At 38.6% G+C, this 28,000-nt stretch overlaps 1 protein-coding gene across 5 annotated transcripts; it reads right to left on the bottom strand.

Annotated features, from left to right (window-relative positions):
• Positions 1–327: 327 nt before the first annotated feature.
• On the bottom strand, positions 328–27,806 carry RB195_012830 (uncharacterized protein; the record flags this gene model as incomplete). 5 transcript variants are annotated; one of them, XM_064202390.1, is made up of 11 exons in its annotated part: positions 328–450; positions 1,376–1,504; positions 2,102–2,284; positions 3,858–3,938; positions 9,720–9,836; positions 9,898–9,925; positions 10,178–10,276; positions 11,458–11,558; positions 18,585–18,693; positions 25,505–25,599; positions 25,793–25,843. In XM_064202390.1, the coding sequence occupies 11 exons, from the start codon at positions 25,841–25,843 to the stop codon at positions 328–330; spliced, it is 1,116 nt and encodes a 371-aa protein (XP_064058272.1). The 5 variants fall into 5 exon arrangements, with proteins under 5 accessions (XP_064058272.1, XP_064058274.1, XP_013304533.2 ...); XM_064202393.1 differs by lacking the exons at positions 10,178–10,276; positions 11,458–11,558; positions 18,585–18,693; positions 25,505–25,599; positions 25,793–25,843 and having other exon boundaries at positions 9,898–10,041; XM_064202391.1 differs by lacking the exons at positions 328–450; positions 1,376–1,504; positions 2,102–2,284; ... (3 more) ...; positions 18,585–18,693; positions 25,505–25,599 and adding an exon at positions 27,780–27,806 and having other exon boundaries at positions 10,174–10,276; positions 25,793–25,849.
• Between the last annotated feature and the right edge of the window lie 194 nt (positions 27,807–28,000).

Below are 28,000 nucleotides of genomic sequence, written 5' to 3'. Positions count from 1 at the left end.
CACACCTCTTCTGCGGTGCGCTCTGTTTTGTTAGCTATTCACTTCCAGACAGTTTTTTTACATACAGTATTCTGTGGTTGTAGTAAAGAGAGCAGCCGAAACTGTACTTTTTAATTCGTCGGAAAAAAGGATGATCGGATATAAGTGACAATTGTGATAATGATAATGAAATATGACTCGTAGAACTTTTCCAAAAAGTAGAAATGTCACAATGAATTAATAATAGGGTTTGGATGGAAAATGTAACAACGGGACTAGTGGATCAAGTACACTTAGGTAAACCGGTAATATCAACATAATACCACAAAACCACCTCTAACTGCTCATCTACACTCGATGTACAAATCGTTGAAGGACGCAGTCTCCTTCTACAGTAACCCGATCTATGAGCGTAGGATCATCACCTGGTCTGTATTTGAACTTCACGCAATGCACACCATCAACGTCAACCTGAAGAAACGATGAAGATTCTCGTATTCGTCCAGAATCCTTCACTTTTCACTATTTTGCTACTCTTTTCTTTAACAATTGGGGTACATCACTCCAAACTTCATTTAGAGAATCGAGGCTCATCAGGAAAAATCAGAATAAATTAAAATCCCACATTTTCGGTTCCATTATAGTAAAGAAAACAAGAAAAACTGAAAAGGTTTAATTTCCCTTCGTATTTCATCTACTTTTCCCACAACTTGGTTCATGACGCAGTAAAGAAACAGCTGAACACAAGCGCAGAATATGAGCGAATAGAATTTGACGAGAGCTGATTTTCTGTAGTTGCGAAAAGTCCTTGATCAGGTAAATTCCGGACCAAAAATGCTGCAAGAAGATATTTAGGCGTAATATTATCTTTTCTGACACTTCAGCACTGTTTACTTGAATTATTTGTGTAATTTTTTAAAGTCAAAATACAAAAAAAAGAGTCGCTTGACAAAATTCGTCTACAATTCCTCCAATATGCATTCTACTTATGCATCCACTATCACTATCCGCTCCGTTTAACTACGAAGGTGATTAGAAGCGAGACCTACGGGTTTAATAATAATAATAAACAACAACAAATAAACAAACAATAAATGTAATAAATAAAACAGAATAAAAAATGGTAGTTTAATAAATAAATAATGATAAAACTCTAATAATAATGAATCTTTATCGTCACGACGCCTGTTTTGTCGTTTCTCTAGCCAGGTAAGATGAGAGCCCGTATTCTCCACCGACCTTCCTATTCCTATTTTTTTATCCCTTTATATAACGTTCGACGATTCCTCGAATCAAAAAATTCATTGTTAATAATAATGTTAAAATTGTTGTTGTTGTTAAAATTTAAAAAAAAAAATTCCCTCTTTATTGGTACAAATAGTAAAAATTAACTCACAGCCACAGTTGTTCCATACGCGATGAAAAGAATATCACAAGTGATTCCTTTAGAAAAAGGAAAAGAGGAAATCTCCCTTTCTTCTGTCAACCATTTCATGCTCCGAGTGCTGTTTCGAATAACAGCATCCTAAACCATTATCCAGATTAAAAATAAAACAAATTTTCATTTTAGCACCACATGGGCACTAATAACAAACCAAGTAAGCTCAGGGCATATTTTTCTCGGCGATACCATGCGCATCTATGGCATTACTGTACCCTTGTAGCATTTTTTTGTACCGTAGGAATTGTGACAGCGCAAAAAATGCCCTAATTAATTTCTCGTTTTTTTTTCTCTCTCGAACACAAGGGTTACTTCACCTCCTGAATTTTTAAAACGCAATAAGCATGTGAAATGCGTTTATCCCGTTCTTTATACGTAAATTAGTTCGCGAAAATTCTGGAAGAAGTTCCCTACAACTTTAACGCCACGTACTTTAATTGGTACAAAAGGAGATTGATCACAATTCAAAAATTGATGTCATGTTTTTGACAAATGTATAAAACCAGCATAAGAAGATTGGACGGATCAAAAGGGGAAAAAAATTAATAGGACTGGTACAGCCGTATACTTGATGGCATGGTCTTATGGATGCACACTCGAGAATTCACCCGGGTGTGGAATGCCCTTCAACTTATTTTTTAAGGAAAAAAAAACGCATTCAATCGAACAAAAGGAACAAACCTTTGAGTATTTTTCACTGGCGTTTCGAAAATCAACTCGAAAATGAAACAGATACTCGTTGCCGGCACGTAAGTTGCAGTTGAACCGTTTTGCGCTCATGAACGGAGTGAGAGTGAATCGTACGCTCTGAGGGCTACAAAACCCGTTCAGTTCTGCAGGCAGAGTCCAAGAGAAAGGAATCACCTAAATTTTCATGTAGAAAAAATCCAGTATTATTAGCTCTGAGCTGTGTATTACACGACCCATTGAGGCCTAAAGTCAAGGTGTATAATGATGGCGCTACCGATAGTGTGATCAGACCCGCAAATAAATCGTTTTAAAAAAATTTAGAAGCCAAAGACGTTCATGAAAAAAAAATTTGACTGGAGAAGCTCATAAATAGCTACGAGGGGTCGGCGAGGACAAATACCTCACTCATTCTGAGTGCTGTTAAGGAAAGCGTGTAATGAGGTGTAGTTTGCCTCTACATATTTGTTCAATTTTAGATGCTACGTACAGAGCACGTGAATTAATTTATAGTATGGCGTAGAGGAAGACGAAATGGAAACGGAGCCTTGTAGGAATTGCTAAGCAGTCGTTGATTGTTCACTTCTCGATGCACTTCTTCCAGATAACCTTCACTGTCTTTCAGCGGAAATAATTACTGGTTATTTTGCTTAGTAACCAGAAAACAATGTACTTCAACCGAATATTCGTTCGTAATTTCATAAATAGTTCATTCAACATTGCTTTCTTACTCCATATTCTTGTATTTTATCTCTTCCTGTGTGAAGGGTGTCGCTTCGCTAATCTGCAGAAAAAGAAGTGCGTCCGAGTTTCGCCCTCTCCCGTAACTCTTTCTTGTTGCTTTACAAGCATTTTCGCTCGGTTCAGAACATCTTGGAGTCTAACAAAGCCCGAAGTGTTCCGGACAATGTTAGGAACTGTAGCATGCACTGATGTGATCATCAGCGGTGATAAGCTAGCACTGAGAACGAGAATTTCAAACCATACAGATCCATGTAAGTTAACTCCATGTAATTGTGGTTTGATCGATGTATAGGCTAAAACGTGATCCTAAACCACCAAGACTTTGAATTCCAGTAACGCACGTGGCTCATCCCATGTGGAATGATACGCCAGAGACTTCACCCTTTCAGTGTGCTTTTATGAGTGCAACAATATAATAGTGTCCAGTAGTGAATTTAAAGAAAAAAATAGATATGTGGATCCGCTGGACCGTTCATAAATGAGATCTAAGCCAAAAACGAAAGGCTACAGCCATACATGAACAAACAGATTTCGAATTTTCCCGATTTTTCTCAACACTGTGATTCTAGAATTCTCAGGACATTCTAGATGTCCTTAAACAATACAGGTGACAAAATTCGAGGTGACCTTCTCCGTGAACTGCGAGTTTTCACTTTTTTTCTGGGCTTTTCTTCCTTTTTCTTTTTCTGGCGTCTTGGCTTTTTTTTTCTTTTAACATTTGTAGATGTATCTGTATCCAGAATAACTACGGCATCTGTATCCTGAATAACTACGGCAGTTTCTCTCTTCCCATGAAGTAATGATTCTGTAGAAGACTGTACGGTAACATGAATATAATTTTACAAATGGAAAAATTACTGGCGTACGTTCGAGCAGTTCGAAGAACAACGGGAGTAAAGGTGACCAAGATTATCTTTAGAAAGCATACGTGCTTATTATAGGACGCTCCCACCGTAACCCAAAAAAAAAACGCTCACATAACGAACGAACAATAGGGATAACTCACTGGCCTATCTATAGTCGTAATACTTTCCTCTCGTTTTTCCTTCTCAGTGACAACAGGTTGCCCATCTTCGTTCAGTCGAACCTTAATCATAATTTAACCAGTGTAGAACCCGAATGAAACATTTCGTTGAGGCCATCACTCCACGAATCTGGCGTGGTATCGCTTTTCGTTGGAGTCTACCTACATCGGGTCGTAGATTACGAATACAAGGGTGGTTCCGCTCATCTTTCCCAGCATCACTGTAAACAGACGGCTTCGTAATGCGGCTCCTTACGACGTCCTCTATTGCAACGCACCACCTTTGCGTCCCGCCTCCGCCTGTGATTCGTCAAAAAGCCATTCGGATGCCCCGGTAGGCAATTCATTTCATTCGACGAATCGCAGGCGGGGGCGGGGCGCAAATGTGGCACGTTGGAATAGAGAACGTCGTAAGGAACCGCATTCCAAAGCCGTCTGTTTACAGCTTATAGTGATGCAAGGAGACATGAGCGGAACCACCCCTGTAATTCATAATCTACGACCTGATAGAGATATACTCCAACGAAAATCCATACCACACCAGATTTAAAGGTGATGCTTTTAACTGTTTAGTAGATAATAAGTGGGATTGTGATTGTTATAATGGTGTTAATTTATTCATTTCAACCATAAAACCTTATCATTTAATGTATTTGCATTTTGATGCATTTTTAATCTTTTATGCATTACAAAGAACTTATATGTACGTTAGGTGATTGAGAACTGATTCGCTGTGAAAACAAAAGCGTAATGAATGATTTTATTTTGGAAATCTTCATCACATGACACGAAATATGCACATTAAACGCACTATGCTATGCATGTAAAGCACGTTATTTCGAACATAAGGAGCGATGCAAAACTCATATGTATATTATTACGCTATTTTAGCTTCAAGCCATTTATACTCGTTAAAAACACTACGCTGATAGATTAAATCGTCAAGCAAATTCATCACCAGTGAGGTATGTATATATGCTAATATCTGAGTTTCAACAATGATTGATTTCTTCGCTAACCACTAGCGAAACTTGCCACAGTGTTGCTTGCTTGTGAGAACATCAAAATTCGTGAGTAAATAGTAATATAAAATTACATGCAGAGAATGCAGAAAAGTCGTTATCCAGTGTAAGAGCCGCCGGCTTCCTAAACAATATGCTTCATACTTCTCCTAGGAGAAGAAAATAAATAAAAGCACACTTAACAAAAGACGATGACGACATAAGCAACTATTGGGACAGTTGGTCACACGATTCTGATGGAATTCAATAGACAGGAGATAGGGAAAATGAAAAATCTAGTTGGAAAGAGGAGGAGGAGGAGGGGTGGGGGGAGGGGGGAGGGCGCTAAGTCGCGCTCTTTTTTCTGGAGGCTCTAAATTCCTTTTTTCTGTTGGTAACTTTAACTTACATGTCATACATTCTCTAATTCCAATGACTAGGTCTTAGAGGCTCCACTGGTTTAGTTATTTCCAGAAATAAAGGCGCCACTGAGAGCCCTTCCCCATTTTACCCCAGAAAATTTCTTATACGGCCCCCACTAGCCGCTATACGCTTACCATCTAGAAACTCCAGAAAATCTAGAAAGGAGGCTAGGTGGGTCCAATTTTGCAACGCCTTCAATTGGCATTTTCGAGATAGTGCTCAAAAAAGAGTTTTCAATTGATGGTAAGTATGAAACAATAATCACTTTAGAATGCATCTTAGAATTATCATTCCAAATGTTGAAAAGAACTAAAACAGGCAAAAATTAAATTTGCCAGTTTTTTTTTGTAGTTGATTTTTGTAGTTAGTTGTAGTGATCGTTTTAGAAAACTGTACAAATACAAAAACCGTCTTACTGATAGTTGAATTTAAGCAACAGCCAAGATTGTTATCTCCATCTCTATGCAAAGATTCAAGGAAAGTCGAACTTTCGCACTGTCTTACTTATAATCGGTATCGTCTTATTGACTTGGCTACGGCGAAGAATCCAAATTCAAACTCGAATCTGATGACTGAGGAGATACTCATCAAATGATTGGAAAGATACCTTTTGTCATGACTGCTGCGACCAACCAGAAAAACTCACATTTCCAAAAAAAAAATTACTCTTGACTCATCGTTTGGGAGTAATCTGTTGGAGAACACAATAAAGAAATCGACCACATTGATGGCAATCGGGGATTCTGTCAGACCAATGTGTTCTGATCTCTAAGTTCGGACCATTCATTTTCCTTCATTCGAAGAAGTTCCCCTACAGAAAAGAAGAGAAAGCCCTAAAGCTCAGGAATCGATTACTAAGAACATCAAAATTGATCTTTCCGATTCGTTAGCTAATACAGAGTGGATAAAATCGACAAAGGATTCTATGATCGTATCATAGAACATCTCCATGGTAGTACAGAAAAGGCCGGGTGCTCACCAAGACCGCTTCAATTACAAACTAAAGATAACCATATCCACGGATCCAAGTAGTAGTTTACCATCCAGGGGAGACAGGACGAAGAATACGATGCCTCACAGCACATCAAGAAATTGCGTACAGAAGACTCGGTCGCATTCGCCAAAGTAAGCTACGTTAAGAAGGTGAAACACGCCGTGCGTTTTAACGACATCAAAAGATACTAAGACCTTAGGTTCGTATCGATAAAGACGATTTGTATGAGTCGAAGTAAACGCTTCCGGGATACGGAGGTTAACCGAAGCAGTTTTAGTGATCATATCGCTCCCACTGCTTGTGATTCTTTCATAGCCAAAATCCATGAGTGACCAGTGTCCCACACAATATGAAACATGCAAAAAGAGAGCTGTCGACCTAACGGTCGCAATTCCTTGCAAAGAAAAGTATGATAATTGTTTTTTTAATAAAGCCGGACACGAGGTTGTTATAATCCTTTATTCGTGGCTAACGTTTCGGCAATATCGCCTTCTTCAGAGCCTGAAAGGGGTGAAATCGAACGTGATTAATCCGATCAAACGCCTTATCCGCCCAACAAAGAAAGTCCTACGTTAACCGTTGGGCCTCATAGCTACCAGTGGAAGAAAACATCGTACCTTAGGATCAGCTGACTATCCTGCCACTGCTAGATACCTGATGTGAGGTGACTAGCGCAATCAAATATCAGCCTTAAATAAGGCGCGAGTTCCCGCGTAATGGAGAGGCATTCCTCCTTGCGATTCATATTTGGGCTCTTGGAGTGGATCCAAAAAGCCTTGCGCGCCGCAATGCTAGCTAGGTTCGCACGCCAAAATCGTGATCTTAACTTCAAAATCTTCTTCATTATGACGCCGCACCCTATCACCACACAATACAGTGGAGTCATATGATTCCCTTTTGCCGTCCAGGTGTTCTTTGATTCGAATACATAGTGGTCTAGCTGTTTCTCCTATATATTCGTCACCACACTGCACACAGGGCCCAACGGTTAACGTAGTACTTTCTTTGTTGGGCGGATAAGGCGTTTGATCGGATTAATCACGTTCGATTTCACTCCTTTCAGGCTCTGAAGAAGGCGATATTGCCGAAACGTTAGCCACGAATAAAGGATTATAACAACCTCGTGTTCGGCTCTATTAAAGAAAACAATTATTGAAGCATCAACATGCCGAAGTTTATCGAAAGTCGCACATGGGGAAAAGTATGATACTTTTTATGTCTGCCGAGTAAGCAGAACGAGTAACAAAACTCCCACATTCGACAAAGACGGCATTATTTGTGCCCGCATCCATAGCGAGCTAGAGATCAACGGAAGGACAATTGATATAGGTGGCTAAAAAAAATACGACACACGGGTATGGTTGACATGTTGCCGCGTGAGGATCAAGCTTACAGAGGAATAAAACGCATACATCGCGAAAAAAAAACCATCCAGAATCATTTTCTCTTAGAAAAAAAAACTCCCAAACTCAAACGCAAAGTGACACATAGGAGGAGCATGCTGTTGTGTTCCAGTGTTGCTTCACAAACCAATAATAGAAGAAAAACGCTTCGGTCTGAGGTTAGAAAAGCTGCTTGCGTGAATTCCGCGAAAATTACAAATGGAAAAGTACCGCGACCAATGAGATTGAGTCCTCAAGCAGTCGGCTGCGAAGATGATTTACTTTATTATTGCAGAATCGCCGGATCTCATCGTGTTAAAGAAAAAGTTTGTAGAGTTTTTTTTTTGACGCCTGACAAGTGCTACTGCGGAAGTATGTAGAGGGTGAACGCAACGCAAAAAGAGTGGAACTTGGAACAATTAAGGAAATCCCAGGAAACTCAGACTAATATTAGGACGGATAAGAAATAATGACATTCACATCAAATACGAAACAATGAAAAAAACCACGTACAAGATATTTCGATTCTTTCGCTCACTTATCCAACTAACTTTGTTCTCCTAGACTCATCAAATGTGTTCCAGAATGTTTAATAAATTTAAAGTTTCGCGGCAATTTCACTAGACTAATAGCATACTGCGAAAACTTGAAAGCGGTCAAGCATACAGATTACAAACATCACAGATGACACAATAATAGCGGAATAACGCGTTTTTGCTGCGAAAACTTTCCATACATAGGAAAAAGTTGAGCGTAAACAATTTATGAAGTGCAAAACATTTAGCCCAAATAATGCTTCCGGTGAAGTGATGTGAGGAAAACATATGAAAATACTGATGAAAAAAGGCCCTTGAGCTACGATGTTCAGATGGAATCGTGAAATCAGCAGTAAAAATTCTAGCCTAGATCACAGGCTGACTCGCCATCGGGTCATAATTACCGAAAAATTCAATTTTAAAAAAACATTTGCTCTCTTTTTGATACTGAATTGAAAAATCAAAATGAATATTATAATAATACATAATTATACTTTGTGTTTAATAAAAAGATATCTACGTTTTTCTTTAGAAATTAGTACGTGTTCACTTTAACGAAAGTTTTACAGAACTCAGCTTTCCTCATTTGAACAACTAAAACGATAAGGTTCCCTGTTCTCTGCCTTAGGCGTCGAATCCGTCTCACTCAAAAGGCATAGAAAATTTTCCGAAAGTACCGTCTCCATGTTTTCTTACGACGCTTGATTTAATTTTAACCGCATTCTCATCAAGTTTCCTTCATGAAGCAGAAGATAACACTAACTCTGCTTTGTTATCGATGTTATTGTTATCGAGTCGAAGCTCTAATGAATCGATTTTTGAAAACAAAAATCTGAACAATAAATGTATTCTGTCTTAATTAAAACACTAAATTTTAGTCAACAAGGTTTTTTGTTGGAATACGATCAGCGTTACTAATCGCTATGAAAATTACCGCTATAACCGATCTAATAGATAAAGAAAGAGATCTGAGAGAGTAATTTCGGACAGTTATGGACAGCTATGGCAGAATTCAGGAAAGGAATCGTAAAACGGATTTTTTTTTAAATGAATTATCTTCTCAGTAAGTTCTCTACGCGCGCTGTTGATCACATTTATTTTTGACTCATCCTACGATCAGTTGAAATGTACTCTTCGAACATGCATTTCTATAATGTTTAAGCTGCACCAGGGATTCCATAATAAAATATAAAACTAGAATTTCTGGTATCACCACCGATTTTTTGACAGTTTTTTTTTCCTGTTCAGATTCTGCAGGGTGATCTCCAGGGTGATCTTCATTAAGGCAGAAGAAACCCCTTTAGAAGATCTTTTCGGAGCAAACGCAAAAAAAAAGAATCGCAAAACATAGAAATCCTTGAAACTGCATAATTTAGTAGGTACTTGCAGTAGAGCGATGAAAATGTGAAATCCTCGGCACCATCACCTATGGATGACCAAGTGACCCACCCACTATACTAACATAGAAAACATCTACATACGACTCAGCAACGAACACACACACTTACAGGTGGCTGAAATTCGATGAAATCTACACGGATGTTTCCTCCTATATAAATTGTTTTGACTTCTTCAACAGGGACTCGATGTGGATAATCACAGATGTGTTTGCCGTTGACAGCAATCTAAGCAATTACATTTTTTTTTTTCAACGAAATGATTTGAGAGAAAAACTGGATTTATTACCTTGAAGTAGTTTTCAAGCACAAGTATCCTAATTTGGAATGGCTTTCCAATCTCAAATGGATTCGGAAACCGTTCTTCTGCTCCCCATCGATTATTTATATACGAATTGATCACCAGTTGTTTGTCCGGTTGTCCAGAAAACATGAAAACAGGAACATAATACTAACATAAACAGGATTGAGAATTGTATATTACTTGAAAGCAAACGAGCATTCCTTTTTGAGGATCTTTTACAAGCACAGTGAAACAAAAAGAAAACCATGATCAGTAAACTGCTCACCAACCACCACCTGTGTCAAAACGTGGGTTGAAGTGAAGTGCTTTGTTGTCCATATGGTCGCCTTGAATCAGTAAACCGCAACATAAATCAATGTAAAACCTGAAAGACATTGTCTCAAAGGCATTTTCAGACAATTTCTATACCAAAAAGGCGAAAAAGGTCACGTCAGTCACGATATTGTCACGCGAACGCGACGTTCTGATGCGAAACCCTAGGGGTGTTCTGGATAAAAAGCAGGAGTCCTCTCATAAATCGTAAATAAGAATCCATCGCTGACCAATGAGCTGGCGAAGTATTAAAATCTAGGGGGCTTTGAACTACGACGTCAAATCCAACGAGGGATCCTCATTAGCTACTACTAGCGGCACAATTCCACCAATCCTTCCTTGAATCGCTGAAATCACTGGTTTACGGCTGTCAAGATGGGCGCTATTGTGGTATCTTGTGAAAAAAGTGTTTGAGAGGGTAGACCATATCTCTAATTTTCCAATTTCTGAAGAAGGCGACGACGCCGAAAAGTCAGACGAAATAGAAACTTATAATGATCTTGGTCGCTTCTATCTTTTTTTTTTTTTGCAATCATAGTCTTTTCGCAAAGAAAGAAAAAGGAATTTCGCAAAGAAAACGAATTTCGAAAGTAATCGACGTCAACCGTGTTCAAATCCGTAACGTCTATCCAGCTGACCAGTCATTTAGCTGGTCTATCCTGCTCCAAGCACACAAATCCACCTCGTTCAAAACCTCCATCGAGGGTATTCTGTGTTTCTTGAGGTTTAAATTTTCTCTAATGCCTTTTAAGTCAATTTTTCGTCAGTTTTTCTCACAATGTAACCACTCGGTCGGGCATTCTTTTCTTTCAATCGAAACTCGCTCTCTCAAAAGAAGAATAACCCTCGAAAGGGCTCTTCACTGTCGTTTAGTCGCTTCTCACATTGTGATCATTCCCACAGGTTCGAGAACTTGCTCGTAACATATCATTAATACTAAACGCTGTAAGTTGTTTGTGGAGACTGTTTCTGGATCATTTAATTTACGACGTTAGATACGTTAGCAAAAGAACGGGCGTTCATTGTAGTCCAAACCACAACTACATTTCTAGCAACCAACTAGGCCGAACCGTCGATGCAAAGGAAAAATGAACATAAGAGCACTCATTCGCTAATTCGGAGCTCAATATCGCTGCAAGAAACAATTCCAAACCTCTGTAAATTATTCCCATTCATTACCTAAGCCGAGAAACAAAAACCAGTGAAAATATACTGTACCAAAGGATTGCGAACCTCTTCATATCGCTCGCGAATGATTGCAGCACCATACCACTGACAACGATTGCACGACCAGGGAACAGACCACCAACAATCGCTGAGACGAACGGTAACTCCTTAAAAAAAGGAAATTTACACATGATAACGTAGTGGTAGTGGTTGAAAAAAATCAAAATTAAATGGCAAAATGAGTGCAGATTTTCTACAGCCAAGCTGTTCCAGTCTATCCGCCAAATTGTTTACTGAACTGATTGGAACTCACTATTTTGGAGAAATTTCCTTAAAGGCATCATCCCACGAATCTGGGATGGTATGGATTTCAGGTGGAGAGTTCCTATACGGGGTCGTAGACTATGGAGAGGAGGGTGATTCCGTCCATTTCTTCCTAATTGCCATAAAAAAACGACCCGGAAGATGCGGCGCGTGCACAAGGCTGGCGCGCTCCAATCAAACTCGTAGAAAATAGCGCGCCGGAATGTTCGAAGCCGTATTTTCCTGACCGCTTTTTAAGGCAATTAGGAAGAAATAGACGGAATCATCCCCCCTCTCCATAATCTACGACTCCGTATAGGCATAATCTACCTGAGACCCACACCACCTCAGATTCATGAGGTGATGCCTTTAAACCGACATCCTCAACAGCAAAAAGAATACTGCAGAGGGAATCGAGTGACGTTGACAGGTTTTTCTCGCTTTCACTCTTTACACTGCTATAAACGCAGACAAGCCCCATTTTTAGGGTTTAACAGCTTTTTTGTACCTTTGGATGAACTGAACATTGATATATTGCAGAAACAACATATCTAGAAAAATTTTCAAACTTAACACCTAATCTTTAACATTTTAATATTTTAAAAAACCCAGGCGGCTAAACTGGTTTTTCCCGAAAGAAATCAGTTAGCACGGAAGAACCTGATTCATCTTTTTCTTTTTCGATGCAGTTTTTGAAACTGGTTGTCTCAGAGCCTTTGCTAGGTCATGTAAGCCATTCTCCACGGGATGGCGCATCCTGTGGAGATCGGTTTGAAGTTGATCTCCGCGCTCATAACATTAGTGACTATACTCGTCAGTGAAGTGAAAAGTTCCTTTTCACGCATTTCTGTTCAAGAGCTTTTAAAACACTACCAATGGAACAGGTATTTTCATCTAGACCAGCTATAACCACTTAAATGGGGTAAAAGAACTGGAGGCGAGCTTTTTTTTTGATGAACCGAAAATGATTACAAAAAACCCAATAAACCTGATATTTTGTGCAGTGTGCAACGATATTTGGCAATTACCGTTACCATAATCAATAGATGCAAAAACATCTGTAGGTAACCCACAGATATTAGCACTTCAAAAAGTGGAGAAAAATGAAAAAAAAATCAATGAATCGACGAACATATTTGTATTATCGTATTTTTCGTATTTTGTTCATTATGACTGACATATACAGTAGTCAATGTTTTATTGAGCATTACAAAAAGATCAGTAAAAATTTGCAGATCGACTTCCCCATTGAAAACTGTTATCGGTTCGTAATACACAGCGTGCGCAAAAAATCCCTGCACGTAAGATTTTAGTGTGTCTGATACAAAAGCGGCTAAAAATCGATAAAAAGAAAGCTATGGGGATCGATAACATAAGTGAGAAAGAGGGCAGTGTTCCCCTCCGAGCCCATATTTTCTCATATGTATAATTTTGTATCAACCGCTTCATTCGCCGAGATTCGGATATGGAATACGATAAAAAATACTGTTAATAATACAAAATGCGATAATAGAGTTGTGTAGATTTCCATTTATTTATTTGTTTATTTACTCATTTATTTATTTATTTATGAACAAGAATAAAAAACTTACGTAAAATATTTATTTATATACAAGGATTACAGAACAATCAGTTTTTATACAATGTGTTTTTTTTATCCGAAAACCCAATACCGGTCACAGAATCTGTTTTTCCAAGCCCTACCCTATATCTGTGTGAGTTTCACCATTAGCTGCATGGTCTGTATCATGGACCTACATCTAAGAGATGTAGGACACCCGGTGAGACGAATAACAGGAACGGTAGGCCACATCTGTCATCGCGATCTGCACCGCTGAGCAAATCCACGACGTTGAACTTGTATTGGTGGGGTAGATAGAGTTCAACAACAGTGAATTGCACCGCAACTGCGACCGTTGATTCCGCCTACACCCTGGGTATTCTTAAGTGCAAAGCGTTTAGTGCATTCAAACACAAATTGTTCGCAACTGTTCGCAAGAGTTTCGGTGTTAATCTCATGGAGCACTTTCGGACGTTCAGTCATAGAAGTAACTGTGATGTCTTTCGCAGTTTCAACCACAAAGTTACTGAAATTAGTGGGACAAGATCTTCCTACGATGAGTACAGGAAACGGTACAATGTTAAAAGACGAAGGGAGATCTGACAGAGCTGTTTCTGAGCTTTTCTCTTCCAAGGAGAGGTTTGAAACTTCGCTCCATACGTAAAATGCAATATGTTTTTGGGTACTTTGTTCTGTGGAGAAAGAAAAAAATGGTGGGCCGCTATAGCGGAAATTGTCAGTGGTTGTTCCAGAACATAAAAAAAGTTAATTCTAGCTGGTTTCGACAACTAATAGGAACTGTTGCTGAAACTGGCTAATTTTCTATTACAGGAAAAATTAGGATGAAAAACATAGATTTGCTCAAGCGGGAAACTAAAGCGAAGATTTTCTGTGATTCGAAAGAACAGAAAACATTAGTCGAAGAGCAATGTTAACACTGATTACAATTAAAGAAAAGAGAAGAATTAAAGAGAAGAACTCCAATCGACTTTGGCTACAACCCCATTGAAGGATAAAAATCACAGCTACTCGCTACCTTCAACTAGAAACCAGATCAAATCCCATGTTCTACTTACAATCCGACTACATTTATGCGGATTCCGAAGAAGGCCGGTTTCCTTCTTCTCCGGTTGAATCCTTTGTTTTTGTCTTTGGTTGAAGAGAGCAATTAAACGAAAACAAAACTATGAGCAATCCTACACTGTTATATATTTCACAGTTCTTCTTCTTCAAGGTGAAATAATAACTTCTTATGTGCCTTGGTTGAACCAGAGTTTATTTAATTTCTTTCGCTTTCTACACAGCAGTGAAAAAAAACTACCAGTTATTTCTCTGTTAAGTTGAAAGTGAATAAAATAACATCTATCTTTGAAAAAAAAACATTCCACTGCAGCTTAACATCTTTAGTAGATTCTGTCTTGAAATTTACGGATCAAACCATCCATCGGGACGCTTTTCATTTTCTCGTTTTACAATGTTTCGCAACAGTCAACCATGGTAACCTTCACAAAAAGCAGAAATGAAGCTAATCAATGCTCAAATCCAGATGAATCAAAGTTTGGAAGTGATAAATGCAGTAAAGGGAGTACAAACCCCAACAAAATATCCTACACAGATGTAGCTCTACGCGTAAAAAGACCCTACATACTTGAATTGACTCAGCGAAAAACAAGAACACATGCACCGAATTCATGACGTCCTTGTGCTTGTACTCACCATAGCTTGAAGTTAATACCATGCATTTAGAAGTTTTTAACAAGAAACTCTTTTTAGAAAAAAGAAAAAACCACCAAGAGAAGTCAAGTTCCTCAGGAAAAAAACTTCATCAAATTCGATAGTTTATTTGCCATTTTAACACTTTCATCTGTTTGTATCACTGAACTTTCTTCACACCCGTGAATTGCACGCCATCATTTTGAATGTGCATATACTAGTTGTTGATTTGTTGATGTAATCAAAGGTGAGGTCGTATTGGGTATAATAATGGCACCTGGTTTTAAATCGTTGATGTCTCCCGACAATTGTCCATGTTACATGTCACCTCGAACTATCGCCTAACATCCGATTACATGGGAAAACAGCATTTTTCTGTACTTACATACATGAAGAATAATAAAAAAATCTACTAGCGGCCACTACTTTTATGCTAATATTTGGTGAAGAAAATAGAAGCATAAGGATACTCCTGACCTTCATATCTTTGTATTAAAGTTTCCGTTCCTTTCTCTCCACAAAATCCCGTAATGGGAATAAAAAATGGGAGAATTTTTTGTAGTGTCATGGTGAGTTACTAGTTACGGTTGTCTGAATGCGTTACGTCCTCGGTGAGGTCGGACACTGCCTCGGTCCTCCGATCGACGCCGTGGATACGCTCCCCTTTTCTTTTCTGTTCTATGACAGTTTCTCGTATTCGTTTTCCGTAGTGCAAAAAATAACCTGGATAGACTTACATAGTCTCTATTGCGTCTTTTTTCGATATATTTATCGTTGGAAAATGGATTCTGGCAAGACTATGTAATCCCATTCATCCATGGAAATACAAGAAAAAAAACAGAAAACAATGAAAAAATATTTAGGAAAATGTAAGGAGTAATAGAACAATACGTAAAATAATAATGAGTAATAAAATATAGAATGAAAAAATATATAAGAAGCTCCGAGGATGTTTTTGGCGACGTCGTCCTATCGAACAGTCAGTCGTCCAATCGATCGAAAGGACAGGAAATCGTGGATCCCTACCAATGACGTGACGCGTGATGACGAAACAACAAGTTAGACACCAGTGCAGATCATACCATATAGAGGAAGCATTTTGTTGGCGAAATTGGGCGAAATTGATAACCAGTTAGGTTTACGCTTTTTAGATTTTAAAAGAAGAGCAGCTAAACCAAGTATCTGAGCGGAAATAGTTCCCAATCCTCAAAGACCTTAGCTGTTTCTTCTCAGACATCATTAACTGTTGAGTAATTACTTCTCTCCACAAGAGCCGAAACACGTGATGGCTCCGTTCGACATGAAAAAAAAACGTCGCGTTCAATTCGTTGCAGATTCTTATTCAATTTTCTAATAATACATAATTACATGCGCCCGGAAGTTAAAAGCTTGCAAATTTGCTGGTTTTTCCAACTTAGCTGCCACACATCACAAATCAAAGGGCGTAACGACTCGTCAAGCACTTTTTGTCATCCATAACAGGCTTCGTGCAGTGGAGGGAAAGGAATCTTCTATCAATCATCGAAGTCGCTACTGTGTTGTTTCCGCTTGCAGCAAAATCTCCAATATTACCTATCTTTGCTGCTACTATCGTGTGAATTTCACACGCTCGAATCCTCTCAAAGAATCCTGCGTAATTTCAAAATTATGAGTTTTGAATACTCCACTTCGAGGAAGCAGACCCGTGAAGTTGGGCCTAGAATTTATAGTCGAGAGGGAACTCTCATTTTCTACAAAGAACCCTCAACGCAAATAACAATTCCGCAAAAAGTAGGAAGTGATTTAACATATGTAGGTCTAATGGTGGTGAAATTCCGACTCTGTTGAGAACAAAATTAGGCGAAAACCTTCCGTTTTTCTTGTTGTGTGTGTTTGTCATATTTTAAATCAAAAATATCGCACATATGGCCCTGAATTTGGCCCCTATAAGATCCCACCAAAGATTGCGGTGTGAAATTCAATTATGGTGTGAAATTCAAATTGGTTACGGTTCCAGACAGAGTGCACAAGACCATAGATGCGATAGGAAAGGACGCTCCCGAGGTGAAGATGATTTAACTCATACAGTGCAGCTCAAGTGAGGATCCCTTCGCCTACCTTCCAAAAGAGTGAAGGAGGTGGGAACACCGGCTCCAACTATCGCATATATGCTGCCGTTGTTCCATTGTTTTCAGGATTTTCCACGCAAATAATTGATAAGCACTTTCTGTCCGGTGCACAATCCAAAATGTACTGTTGTGTTGTACACGGCCATACACTCATTGTTATTGGAGGTAAATACAGTAAGCATCAAAATGACAGATATCAATGAAAACTTTAGTCTGAGCCGAAGTTGGCACCTAACAAAAAAAAATTGAAATATGAAAAAATATGGGGATAATAATAACAATAATAATAATAATAAGAAGAAGAAGAAGAAATATGAAAAAATGAAATATGCGCATAACTTTAAAACGACCCACATATTATGCACATCATCACACTTGACAGTCACAGCACACTCATGCACAGTAAACAGATCCGGCTCTCTTCATAGAAGAGACAGACAAGTTATTTGTCACCGCTGAACCGATAATGTCCTTTCTTAAAACCTTTCAAATTTTTCTTAGGCTTGTCGGAAACTTTTAGAGGTGTTCGATGACAAATAAATCACAGTTATTCATGGCCATTTGATGACAATTCGAGAAAAATTTCGAACAATGTGCAAACGACCCCTGCAACACATACGAAGCAAAAAAAAGAAACACTTGCAAGATCTCACTGCAACGATTGCATACATTTACTTCGTCTTTCTATGTATGTGGTTACAAATAAAGTGTCCAGTAACCATTAATTTTACATTATAAACATTAAAGGGAAAAGTTCAAGAACTCAGCGAGGTCACAGCGCAGAAAACAACATGATGATGCCCTCTACAGATCTAATACTTCAGTACACAACACTCTTGGGAGCTGTTGGGATCATTTTCAAGACTTTTGTGCTAAGAAATAAAATAAAACAGTGCAGACCAACAAAAAAAAACAGCTCAAAAATGCTACATCGACAAAAAGAAAAAATTCTTTTTTTCCGTCATAGCACTCGCAAATACGTTTCCTTTTGATTATTCATTCCTTTCGACAAAAGGTTTTTTTAGATGCAGTGAAGGGATTTTCGATATATACTCGACTACTGTGATGTGATGAGTTTGTCTTGGTTTTTACTTTTAATATGAGCTTGGAAAACTTTTTTTAGGGATTTAACTATCCTTTCTAATTGCTGTTATTTTTTGTGCCTGTTTCTTTTTTTTCGAAAAGGTTAGCTCATATGTCCATCTCTAAATGCATAGCACGCTCCAATTTCTTATGAAAAAAAAAACTCATGCCCTTTAGCGAACGGGATATATAATCGGAAAACAAGGATATGGTGTTGAAAATGGTGTTACACTTGTTACACTTGGAAAATGTTAGATGCAATAAAGCGTAGAAAAACTAGGTGTCAAAATTTTCACACCATTTCTCTTATTTTCTTCAGAAGAAAATCAGATCATATTTGATTCAAAAGACATAATAATTCATATACAACTAGTACGTGGAGGAGCAACACTGTAACTAGTACTGTACTGCGGAGTGCAACTAACCGGGTTTCTGCGTATCCAATGTCTGGGCGCATTCCAGTTATGGATGTACATTAAATTGACTGGAAATGACACCTTCGTAGATTTTGAGACCAGTGAAGAAGAATTCAAACTGAACAGGGTATTCTTCGTAACGCTATCAACAGAAAGAAACGCAAGAGGACTCATTTTCGCATTAAAAGGGCGCAACAAAGGAGTACTGTAGAGGGCTAAACCGATGGAAACATGTGCGAAAAAAAAGAAAACATTGATCATATTAAAAGAAAAAATACATCTGCTTCGTTTCGTTACTTCGCTCGCAACCACTCCAAATGTTCTATATTGAGATGATTTCTACACGATAAGCCGGGAAAGCTCTCTAAGATATACGTGTAGAAGAAATACGCAGTCCCCCAGAAGAAAAAAACAGCAGCGAATTTGATTGCTGTTGTTGCACGCTTACTGTGGTGATCCAGAAAACGTTCCGAACGCAGCCACGAAATGATTAGGAGGTTCAGTTATTAAGGGCATGCGGAACAAATGTGCATATCACAATTGCTTTTTTTTTCTCATTCCTGGTTGACTTCTTCAAAGAAGGTCACAGGAATTGGATCTGGAATTTTGCTGAACCGAGTGAACAATTTCTAGAATTCAGACTTAGGCGCCAGCAGCAAGAAGAAGTGCTAATTAATGCATTATGAGGAGGTAGGAACGCTCAAAAGAACAGTACTGTCTTCGCAATCGTTTCCGATTGCGACTTCGCAATTGTTTTCGATTTATTGCTATTCAAATATTTATAATTTTTCATTTTAGTCCATCTTCAAAGTTTTTCACATTCCTTTGAGTTCCCTTCGGAGTGCAAAGAGTTTAATTCGTAGGAAACCGACAGTACAGAACTGTTGTGCAAAAAAGGGAACCAAAATATCATCATTTTCCAGGCAATAGAAAAAGGCTGGTTGGATGATTTTAAGCTCTAGTGGTTTTATGTATAAAGTAAAATGTCCTAGCACACCAATATGAAAAAAAAACAACAATGAGTGGTGACATCCGCAGTCGGCTCTAAGTCAAATTCAACGCAAAGGACAATCCGAACATAGAAGGCTGTATCAAAAGCGCAATCGAGGAAGTAACATCGCTCATCCATGTGTGAAAGTACAGGTATAAATTGTGAGGTTAGCGACTCGCAACAACTGGTTCTAACTGCCAAAGCGGTACGGATTACGAGCACTCGTTACACTGAACGTCGATCTCAAAAGCAGCAACCGAATGACTTGGCCCTTCTACAGCACCTACACCGATTTTTAGTAGGCGGAGACTGTAAGCGGTGTAAAGGAAATATGTAAAAGAGATAGGAGGGTAGGACCAGTTTTAAGGATGTTTCAATGTGGGTAACGGTTCAACGGAACTAGAATTCCCCTTATAAAACTATGGTGAAACATTATGGTGGTGATCTAAGCGCGTGTTTCTGTGGCAGGCAATAATATATGAGAACATACGAGGTAATCACTGAGAGCATAGCGCTATTTCAATACCCCGTCAATCGCTAGTTTGAACGATATAATTTTCAAAAAGAATCACAGATCAAACAATGCACGTAAAACATTTACATTTTATGAGAGATTCGAGAGAATTCGGATTCGAAAGAAGAAATTGAGGCAGTGTTCGCGATCAATCTTCGACAAACTTATTGGGGACGATCTTCGTTTGTTTATGTAGCAATCGAAACAGACGAACGTTTATGTGTTTACATTTTGACTAGATACTGATTCTCACCTTTAAGTGTATGTGCAACGAAAACGTATGAAGCAAAGAAAGAAACACTGCAAAACGAAAACGAGCAAAAAAAAAATGAAAAAGCACACAGAAACTGGAGATTGAAGCGTGTTTGAGCTGATAACCTGTAGCGAACTTTGGTGATGGCGTCATGACTAACAGTCATATGTTTTCAAGTGCCAACAATAGGAAACTAACTAACAAACACAGCGATAGAACTGCAAAAAAAAACACTAAACGCTGCATCACGCTGTCTTTCAGGACTACAGTTCCTCACTCGAATCAAGTTGCTGATCACCTTCCGGATTATGGACTCCCTACGGATTCGCTATTACAATTAAAAGATGAGCAAATTATCGACACACTGATCACAAGAGAGAACATTTACTCGCCATTTCGCAATCCATCAAAAGAGAATTGATTTGTCCTGCTGCTCCTACTTTTAAACCGAATGAACGGCAAAAAAAAAATGCAAATGCAAAATAAACAGAGTTCGAAATAATCGTAATTTATATGCGAGATAATACAATCAGTACAGTAACCTTTTTGGGGCCAGTCAATCGAGATCGAGAGATCGATTAATCGAGCTTATCTACGATCGGTTTTTTCTCTAATTTCTCGATACACCTACAGTTATTCTGTCTACCTTCACGACAGAAGCAGAAAAGCAGAAATAATTCAACTAATTCTGGAAATTTTTTAGGCGAAACCTTTTAAGTACGTACTATTTTAAAATTTGTTCTTGTTCTTTGCTGTTGTTGTTGTTCTTTGTTTTTTTGAAATTTATTTTGAATGTTCCATGTCATTTATAATATAGAGAACGGTAAGAGACCATCTCGAAAACCGATTTTCTTTCTCTGGTTACTGCTTCCATGGTCATGCCACAAATACTGTATCATTAACATTTCAAAAGCATTAAAATGATTTTAAAAAAGCGATGCCGTTAGAATTTTATTTCTACCTTAACGACTGAATGTCGAAATTGACGCATTCGAGAGTAAGAACTGATTGATATCATGGCTAATCACCGCGTTTTTTTTTTTGTACTTAAACACGTCACTCCTAAGTAATGTAGATCGTATCAGACGATAGAAAAAAGAATTAAGAGGTTTTCAGAGAATGAGCCCACATAACGTGCATGTCCAAATTTCACAGATGATTTACCAAATGGTCGTTTCAGTAGGAACAAGTTTCCTTTAAAAGAATTTCTTCAAAAGGACTGCAATAAAAACAGAACACACATATATTACATTAAGAGTTGAGAAAAAACACAAGGCACCGAAGTGGTCTCGCTGGTTGGGGGGTGGTTCGATTTAAAATCATATCATTAAAGGGCAAGCAAAGGGAGCGCAAAAGTAAATATTACAGCACAGAAAATGAGAAGCGCATTGATGTTGAGAAAGAATAATTCGCAAAGGACGAACACCAGCGAACCTTCCTGAAGCTGAAGAGGTGAGTCATTCAACCAACCCCAGCGAACTAGTTTCGCAGTTTCATTTAACATTAGACTGACATACCTAGTTGGTGATAGAGAGTCTTCTGGAAAGTTTGATAAAAGAGACCCCATCAACATATTTCATTAGAAGAATGTAATGTCTGTGCAGAACAGCGCATGTATGCACCAGATAACGAAAAACGAAAGACTTGTTTTTCAAAACATCATTCCAACGAAATAATACACCGGTATAGTCTGCGAAAAATGTATAATTATAGTTTTAACATTCTTACATTCCTACAAAAGTTTGTCTAAAAAGAAAATATACTGATACAAAAAAGAAATTTAAGAATGTAACATAGAAACGAAATGTGAGATGTTCATTGAGTTGTATATGTTACATTTTGTACACAAACAATTGACATACGAAATTATTTCGAATTAATGTTAAAGCCAGCCGCCCACCACTAAACTAAGGGTTCCGGAATCCCTCCACGAATAAGGTCAAGGTTAGTAGTATAGGTGATGAGTAGGAGCACAATCATGTTCATTTCCTCCTAATTATTCAGAAGAGCAGCGTGAGAAACAGTTCGGTCACAGCGAATCCCCTACGAGGCAACTAATAACGTGTTACGTACGCCAGAACAGCCATCCGTGACGCGTTATTAGATGCCTCGTGGGGGATTCGGGGCGAGTAGGCCGTTTTCAACGCTTTTCTGGTTGATTAACGGGAAATAAGCATGATCGCGCTCATAAGCACGATCTACACGCTTAGCACTGTCTTGAGAAAATTCCTTGAGAAATCCCAACACCCTCAATTTCGTGGTGTTTTCAAATCTGCACCTTACTTTAAGATAACGACACATTATAGTCCGCAAAAAATCTCTGAATTGCAAATCGTTGCGAGATCGTTACGCAAATGAGGCTCAATTTCAACCAGCATTATTATTACAGCGTATCAGCTCGTCCACTCGAAGCCAAAAAAAGTCGAGTTTATTCCCCGCTCTGCCAATAGCAGCAAGCAAAGAATTTCAAGATTGTTTTGATTCTACGTTTCCTTGTTTTGCCAACGGAGTTTCGACGCAGCTTCATATTTGTTTCCACGTTTCGACAATTTCCTTTGCATCAAACGTTTCGAGATGGCTTAGGGAATGGAACACAAATATCCCATCAAACTCCCCTCCCCTTTCCTTGTCAAGGTTTGATATCGGTCCCAGTACACTGTGTAAGAGTTCCAGGTAGAAAAATGAGCGAACTGATCAGTCCCAGCGGCGGAGTTGGTGGGCCAAACTGGTGCCAAAGGATTATCTATGCATATTTTGTGTAATGCTTTTAAGTAGTGGTGCCTGGATAAAGTGTTATGGATCTGAATGTGGGACAGCCGTACAGCCCACAGAAGCTTAACGAGAAGAGAAGAGTTTGATATGGAAAATATCAGATGCTATGGGGCCATTTCGAAGCCTTTATTTTTTAGAAAAATTGTAGCCAGAACATAAAAAAAAGTCTCACCAAAATCTCGTTGCAAAGACAAGAAATCATAAATTTAATATACGTGTCGAATATTCAAGAAGAATGGACATTGCAGTTACAGACCTACCTCATTAGACAATTTCTTAAGATTTTAAATTGAACCTGAGCAGCGTTGGGAATTCGCCCTACTAAGAATTCTATTCCTTCTGAATTGACATTTATGTGGAATAATGGTGAGATACGAAGTTTAAGTAAAGTTTGTTGTAGGTGTTTAGGAAGTTCGATATGATCGATCTTGCTCTGTTAGTAGCAACAGGGCGATCAATAGGAATGGAACGAGAATATCGCAAATTTCAGGGCTAGGGATTATCTGGTTGTCCGGAGCAGACCGATATTCATACATTCGAATCATAAAATGTACTGCTAAACATGCAATAAAAAGGGATCCTATAACAGGTAGCAGTTACCTTCCAGTTGAAATACTGCTAGGTTAGCGGGCGAGTCTTGATTCGGGTAGCCTATTCCTTCCGTTGGGAGAAAAGGCGGTCCAATGGCATGATTGCTCTACTATCACTGCTGTAAAATTGCTGGCAGCGTTCATTGTCAGGATATTGCCGCTACAAATAGGATTTTGAAGATCCTTGGAGATTGGAGCGCGTCTATAAATGGTGAATCGTGGTGCTACAGCAAACTGGGGTAGATGAGCTGTAGACTTGCGCTTTAAATGCGGTGCACCTTGAAACTGACGATGTTGGGGTCTCTCAGGGCAAGTATAGAGTTCGAAACATAGATTACGAGCATGAGCATCCCTCTGCTAAATTTCCCCAAATCGCCCCGAAAAAAAATTTGGGAAACGTCGTTTGTTCCTACTAGGCACGTTAGAACGCATCCCTTTGCCCTCATTCCGATCCCCCTCAGCAGTATGTTCATTGGTTTTATTTGGATACTCTGCTGAGGAGACGACATGTTGATTCTCGATCGCTCGCTCGTGGATGCGGCGCGTGCCTAAGGGAGCCCCATCCTGATGTCCTTGATCCATCTTATTTCTAGGTTTGAAGATGGTGTTCCGCGTTTTCGTCATCACACTTGGAAACCACGCCTCCAGTTTTATCTAACACCCATTCTACAGCAAAAATTTCAGAGACAGGTGTTTTCAATTCCTGTTTTGTAGACATGGAAATATTTGTATTTCTCAAATGGTTTAGTTAAATCTTCCTCTTTTTTTCGAAGAATAGAAAGTATGGCACCACGATCACGCCACCGCAGCTTTTGGTTTTGATAATCTTTAGCGTAAACCCTGCAAAGACTTGGTAGGGAGAAGAAATTTGCAACATCATGCAAACGACGGTACTCCACGTTGCTATTTGTAATCGATACAGCAAGTAATGTATAAGTAATAAGTGAAACATAAACATGAATCCTTATCCTTTTTACTGCATTTCTCTGTTTAACGTAGACACAATATTAACACATATGTAGTTAGTTAGTTATAATTAGTTATAAGTTTGGGACACCACCTCTACATGCAAGACACTGAATATTTCATCCAGAACTTCTGTACTTACGTACATACATGCGATAGTCGGACCCAGTGCTCCGATCACTATCACTCTTGTACGGTTGGCGAAGGGACCCCCTTCACTTTTGGACGGTTGGCGAAGGTTGATCCTCACCATTTAAGCTGCATCCCATGAGCCGGACTCCCTTTACCTGAGGAGGATCCGGCTCCTCTCTATCGCACTCGTGCTTACGTAGATGTTAGGTAAGATTGGAACTACTGCACCACATGATGTCTACTCTATTTTCTATTTTAAAATTCACATTTCATTACTCACTGCCTGTGTCTGGTTGAGGTTTAGCACAGGACTGGTGTTGAGAGTTGGACTTTTTGTTTTCATTTGAAAGAAATCTCCATTTAATCTTATTCATGCGGTAGTCGGAGCCGGTGCTTCGACTCCCTTCACTTTTGGACGGTTGGCGAAGGGATCCTCATCGCTTTGGCTGCACTATCATGAGCTAGACCCCCTTTACCTGAGAAGGGTCCTGCTCCTCTCCTTCGCATCTATTTTTAAACTGGCAAAAAGCTCTCTATGAATACGAAAAGACAAGACAACCAGGATGAACAAAGAGAGAGGAAACTCCAACAAGGATGCCACTTTCATGACCTCTCAATGTCAAGACTCTTTTGTTCAGAAACTAACAAAGAAAAGCAAAGAAGAAGAGTCACAGTGGCCGATGTGATAATGCTGAATTTCTCCAAATTAACTCAACAATCTTTGACACTTTACAGCACAAGAAGTTGAAGAAATGTGACATGTGATTATGAGACGGTATTCTTGTAGGACCATTGATACCCAAAAGCTAAGAAAGCTTGGTGCCACAAAAAAAAAATGGTTCTATCCTATGTAGGCGAATTCAAACAGAAACGAAAAAAAGAAATCGATACCACCAATTGTTTCAATGAAAAATGCTGATATTTACGTCATTGTCTTACAATTGTTCCAAATTCAAACGAACTCGCCAATTTAAAAAAAAAGCTAAAAAAAAAACTCACCGGGCTTCGGATCATACTGTCTTCTTCATTTAGGGGAGGAGCTGTGGCCATTTTTTGCTGTAATACAGTATTTCAACACATTCATCACATAGAAGGTGAATTACGAATCACAACGAAATGCCAAAAGACGTTTTTCCAGAGAATTAACCAGTGAGAAATAAAAAAAAACAGGCTGGAAAGACCAGATGCGTTTGAGCACATGCCGAAAACTAAGTCAGCAAACAAAACAGAGAATCGATAAAACGCCACATTGACAACAACGGAAATTGCAGCAAGGAACAAGTACGAAAATCCTTGGAGCCGTATTTGAACCACCGAGCATTAGAGAACATTACCATGTGGTCCACTTTGACATATATTTCACTTTAAAACTCTTTCGACAACCAGAAAATTAAAATTGTTCACCTTTAAATTGGTTACGCATTTTATTCAATTCACACAGCTTCATTTTCCAATCAATCTTGCTATCGAAACGAAATTAATAACAGCTTATGTGATGGGAAGCTATATCTATAACAAACGCAGATAAATATTTAAGAAATTGCAGCCTTTAGTTGGAAATTTGAAAGCGAAGGGAATGGAGCTAATCAATTTCTCGTACAAGCGAGTGCTGACACTGGCGAACAAGGTACCATGGTCGTTTGCCCACCAAAGTGCCACCCACGAACGTTTTTTCACGTAGCAACGATTAGCTCAGCTTTACCTCTCCAACTAAAAAAAAAAGTCAATTTAACCTTTGAATGCAAATATTCCCAGTTCTTCATGATTTATTTCAACATATTAAGAGAATGTCCTTCCAAACTGTAATTCCTAATCTGTAATCTTTTAATCTGTTCTAATCTAGTCTTTTTATTCAGCCTTTGAGCGAATTTTAGTTTTTGCAAATTCCAAAGAGATAAATAGCCACATTATTTATTTAATGTCACAAACAAATTGCAAAATTCCGTTACACCACACAATGTAGTTATGAGAAATAAAGGTAAAGATACGAAATTTTCGCTCTTTATGAGCATGGTATGCTTACAACGGGGAATGTGAGGTATTTTGCCGATGTTATTAAAGACCAATATCAATCCTGGCCACAGCTCAAACAAATCAATAGAAAGCAACATAAAATAAGCAAAATATTAGAAACGTCATATGTAACGCAACATTTATGAGCAAACTTATAATGATATTCGAATTTCGCAGATGTTAGAAAACGGTTAAAACGGTTAGAAAGAAATAAATCCATATGAAGAGCAATTTCTACACATCTCAGATATCATCAAATGGATCCATAACCTGCATTATTTTCTCCGCAAAACATTGGGATATTCATAATAGAGTAATAATAATGCTTTGATGCAAGAAAGAATCAAAACATTCGCATTGAAAACTGTATCGGTTTGGAAAACTGGACCCAAACCCGAATGTTATCTCGATTTGAGACGTAGTTTGTCAGCCATATCAAACACAGAGCACAGTACAGAACGCACGTCGAAACGGAGCCGTAAATGTCTTTGGAAATATTGTGGTGCATTGTGCACAAAAGTGAAAAGACGTACGACGGACGAGATGATTTATGCGCCCTCACAACATAAGAGAAACTTATAGTAAGAAAGCTAAGCTAACTAAAAGCTAACTTACTTCAGAAAGCTACCAGCACTCAGTTCTGTTAGTTGAAGCGTACTCAAGCAGTACACTTCAACTTCAGCAGTACCTTACCTTTTTTATCTTCGTTTTTTTTTTTTGCAAAGATCGTTCCTGGAGCAAAAGAAAAGGAAAAAACGACTCCTAGATGTCAAATAGCCTTCCCATTTGAGAAGCCAATAGTTACTAATCGATAGTTTATCACTGGAAGTGAACAACTGTGTCAGTCGGGGCCCCAAAGCCTAACCGTTACGCTTAGAGGATCTATGACATGTAGGCTAAAGTTACTAAGAGAAAAAAAGAAGACAAAGCTTACTAATCATTTAACTTCACCAAAGTCTCCAAACAAACTTACTGGAAATGAATAGCTAAGTCGTATCATGCAGTGCTTTCAGCGAATAAAAAGAATCGACACCTTGAGTACAGTTCGATTAGAGCAGTGCTGAGTGCCATTTTACTCTCCGTGACTACTAACGGGAGATTTCACCTCGAGACTCTCGTCGAACGGTGCGTTTGAAAGTTATCACCTTCTCTAATATACAAAGCGAATAAAATTCGATTGAAGTATTCTATTTC

Source organism: Necator americanus, chromosome V, assembly GCF_031761385.1.
Source record: "Necator americanus strain Aroian chromosome V, whole genome shotgun sequence".
In the NCBI taxonomy this organism is placed as follows: Eukaryota; Metazoa; Nematoda; class Chromadorea; order Rhabditida; family Ancylostomatidae; genus Necator; species Necator americanus.
Note: the sequence above shows the minus strand (reverse complement) of the source record. Positions and strands in the feature narration are given on the sequence as shown.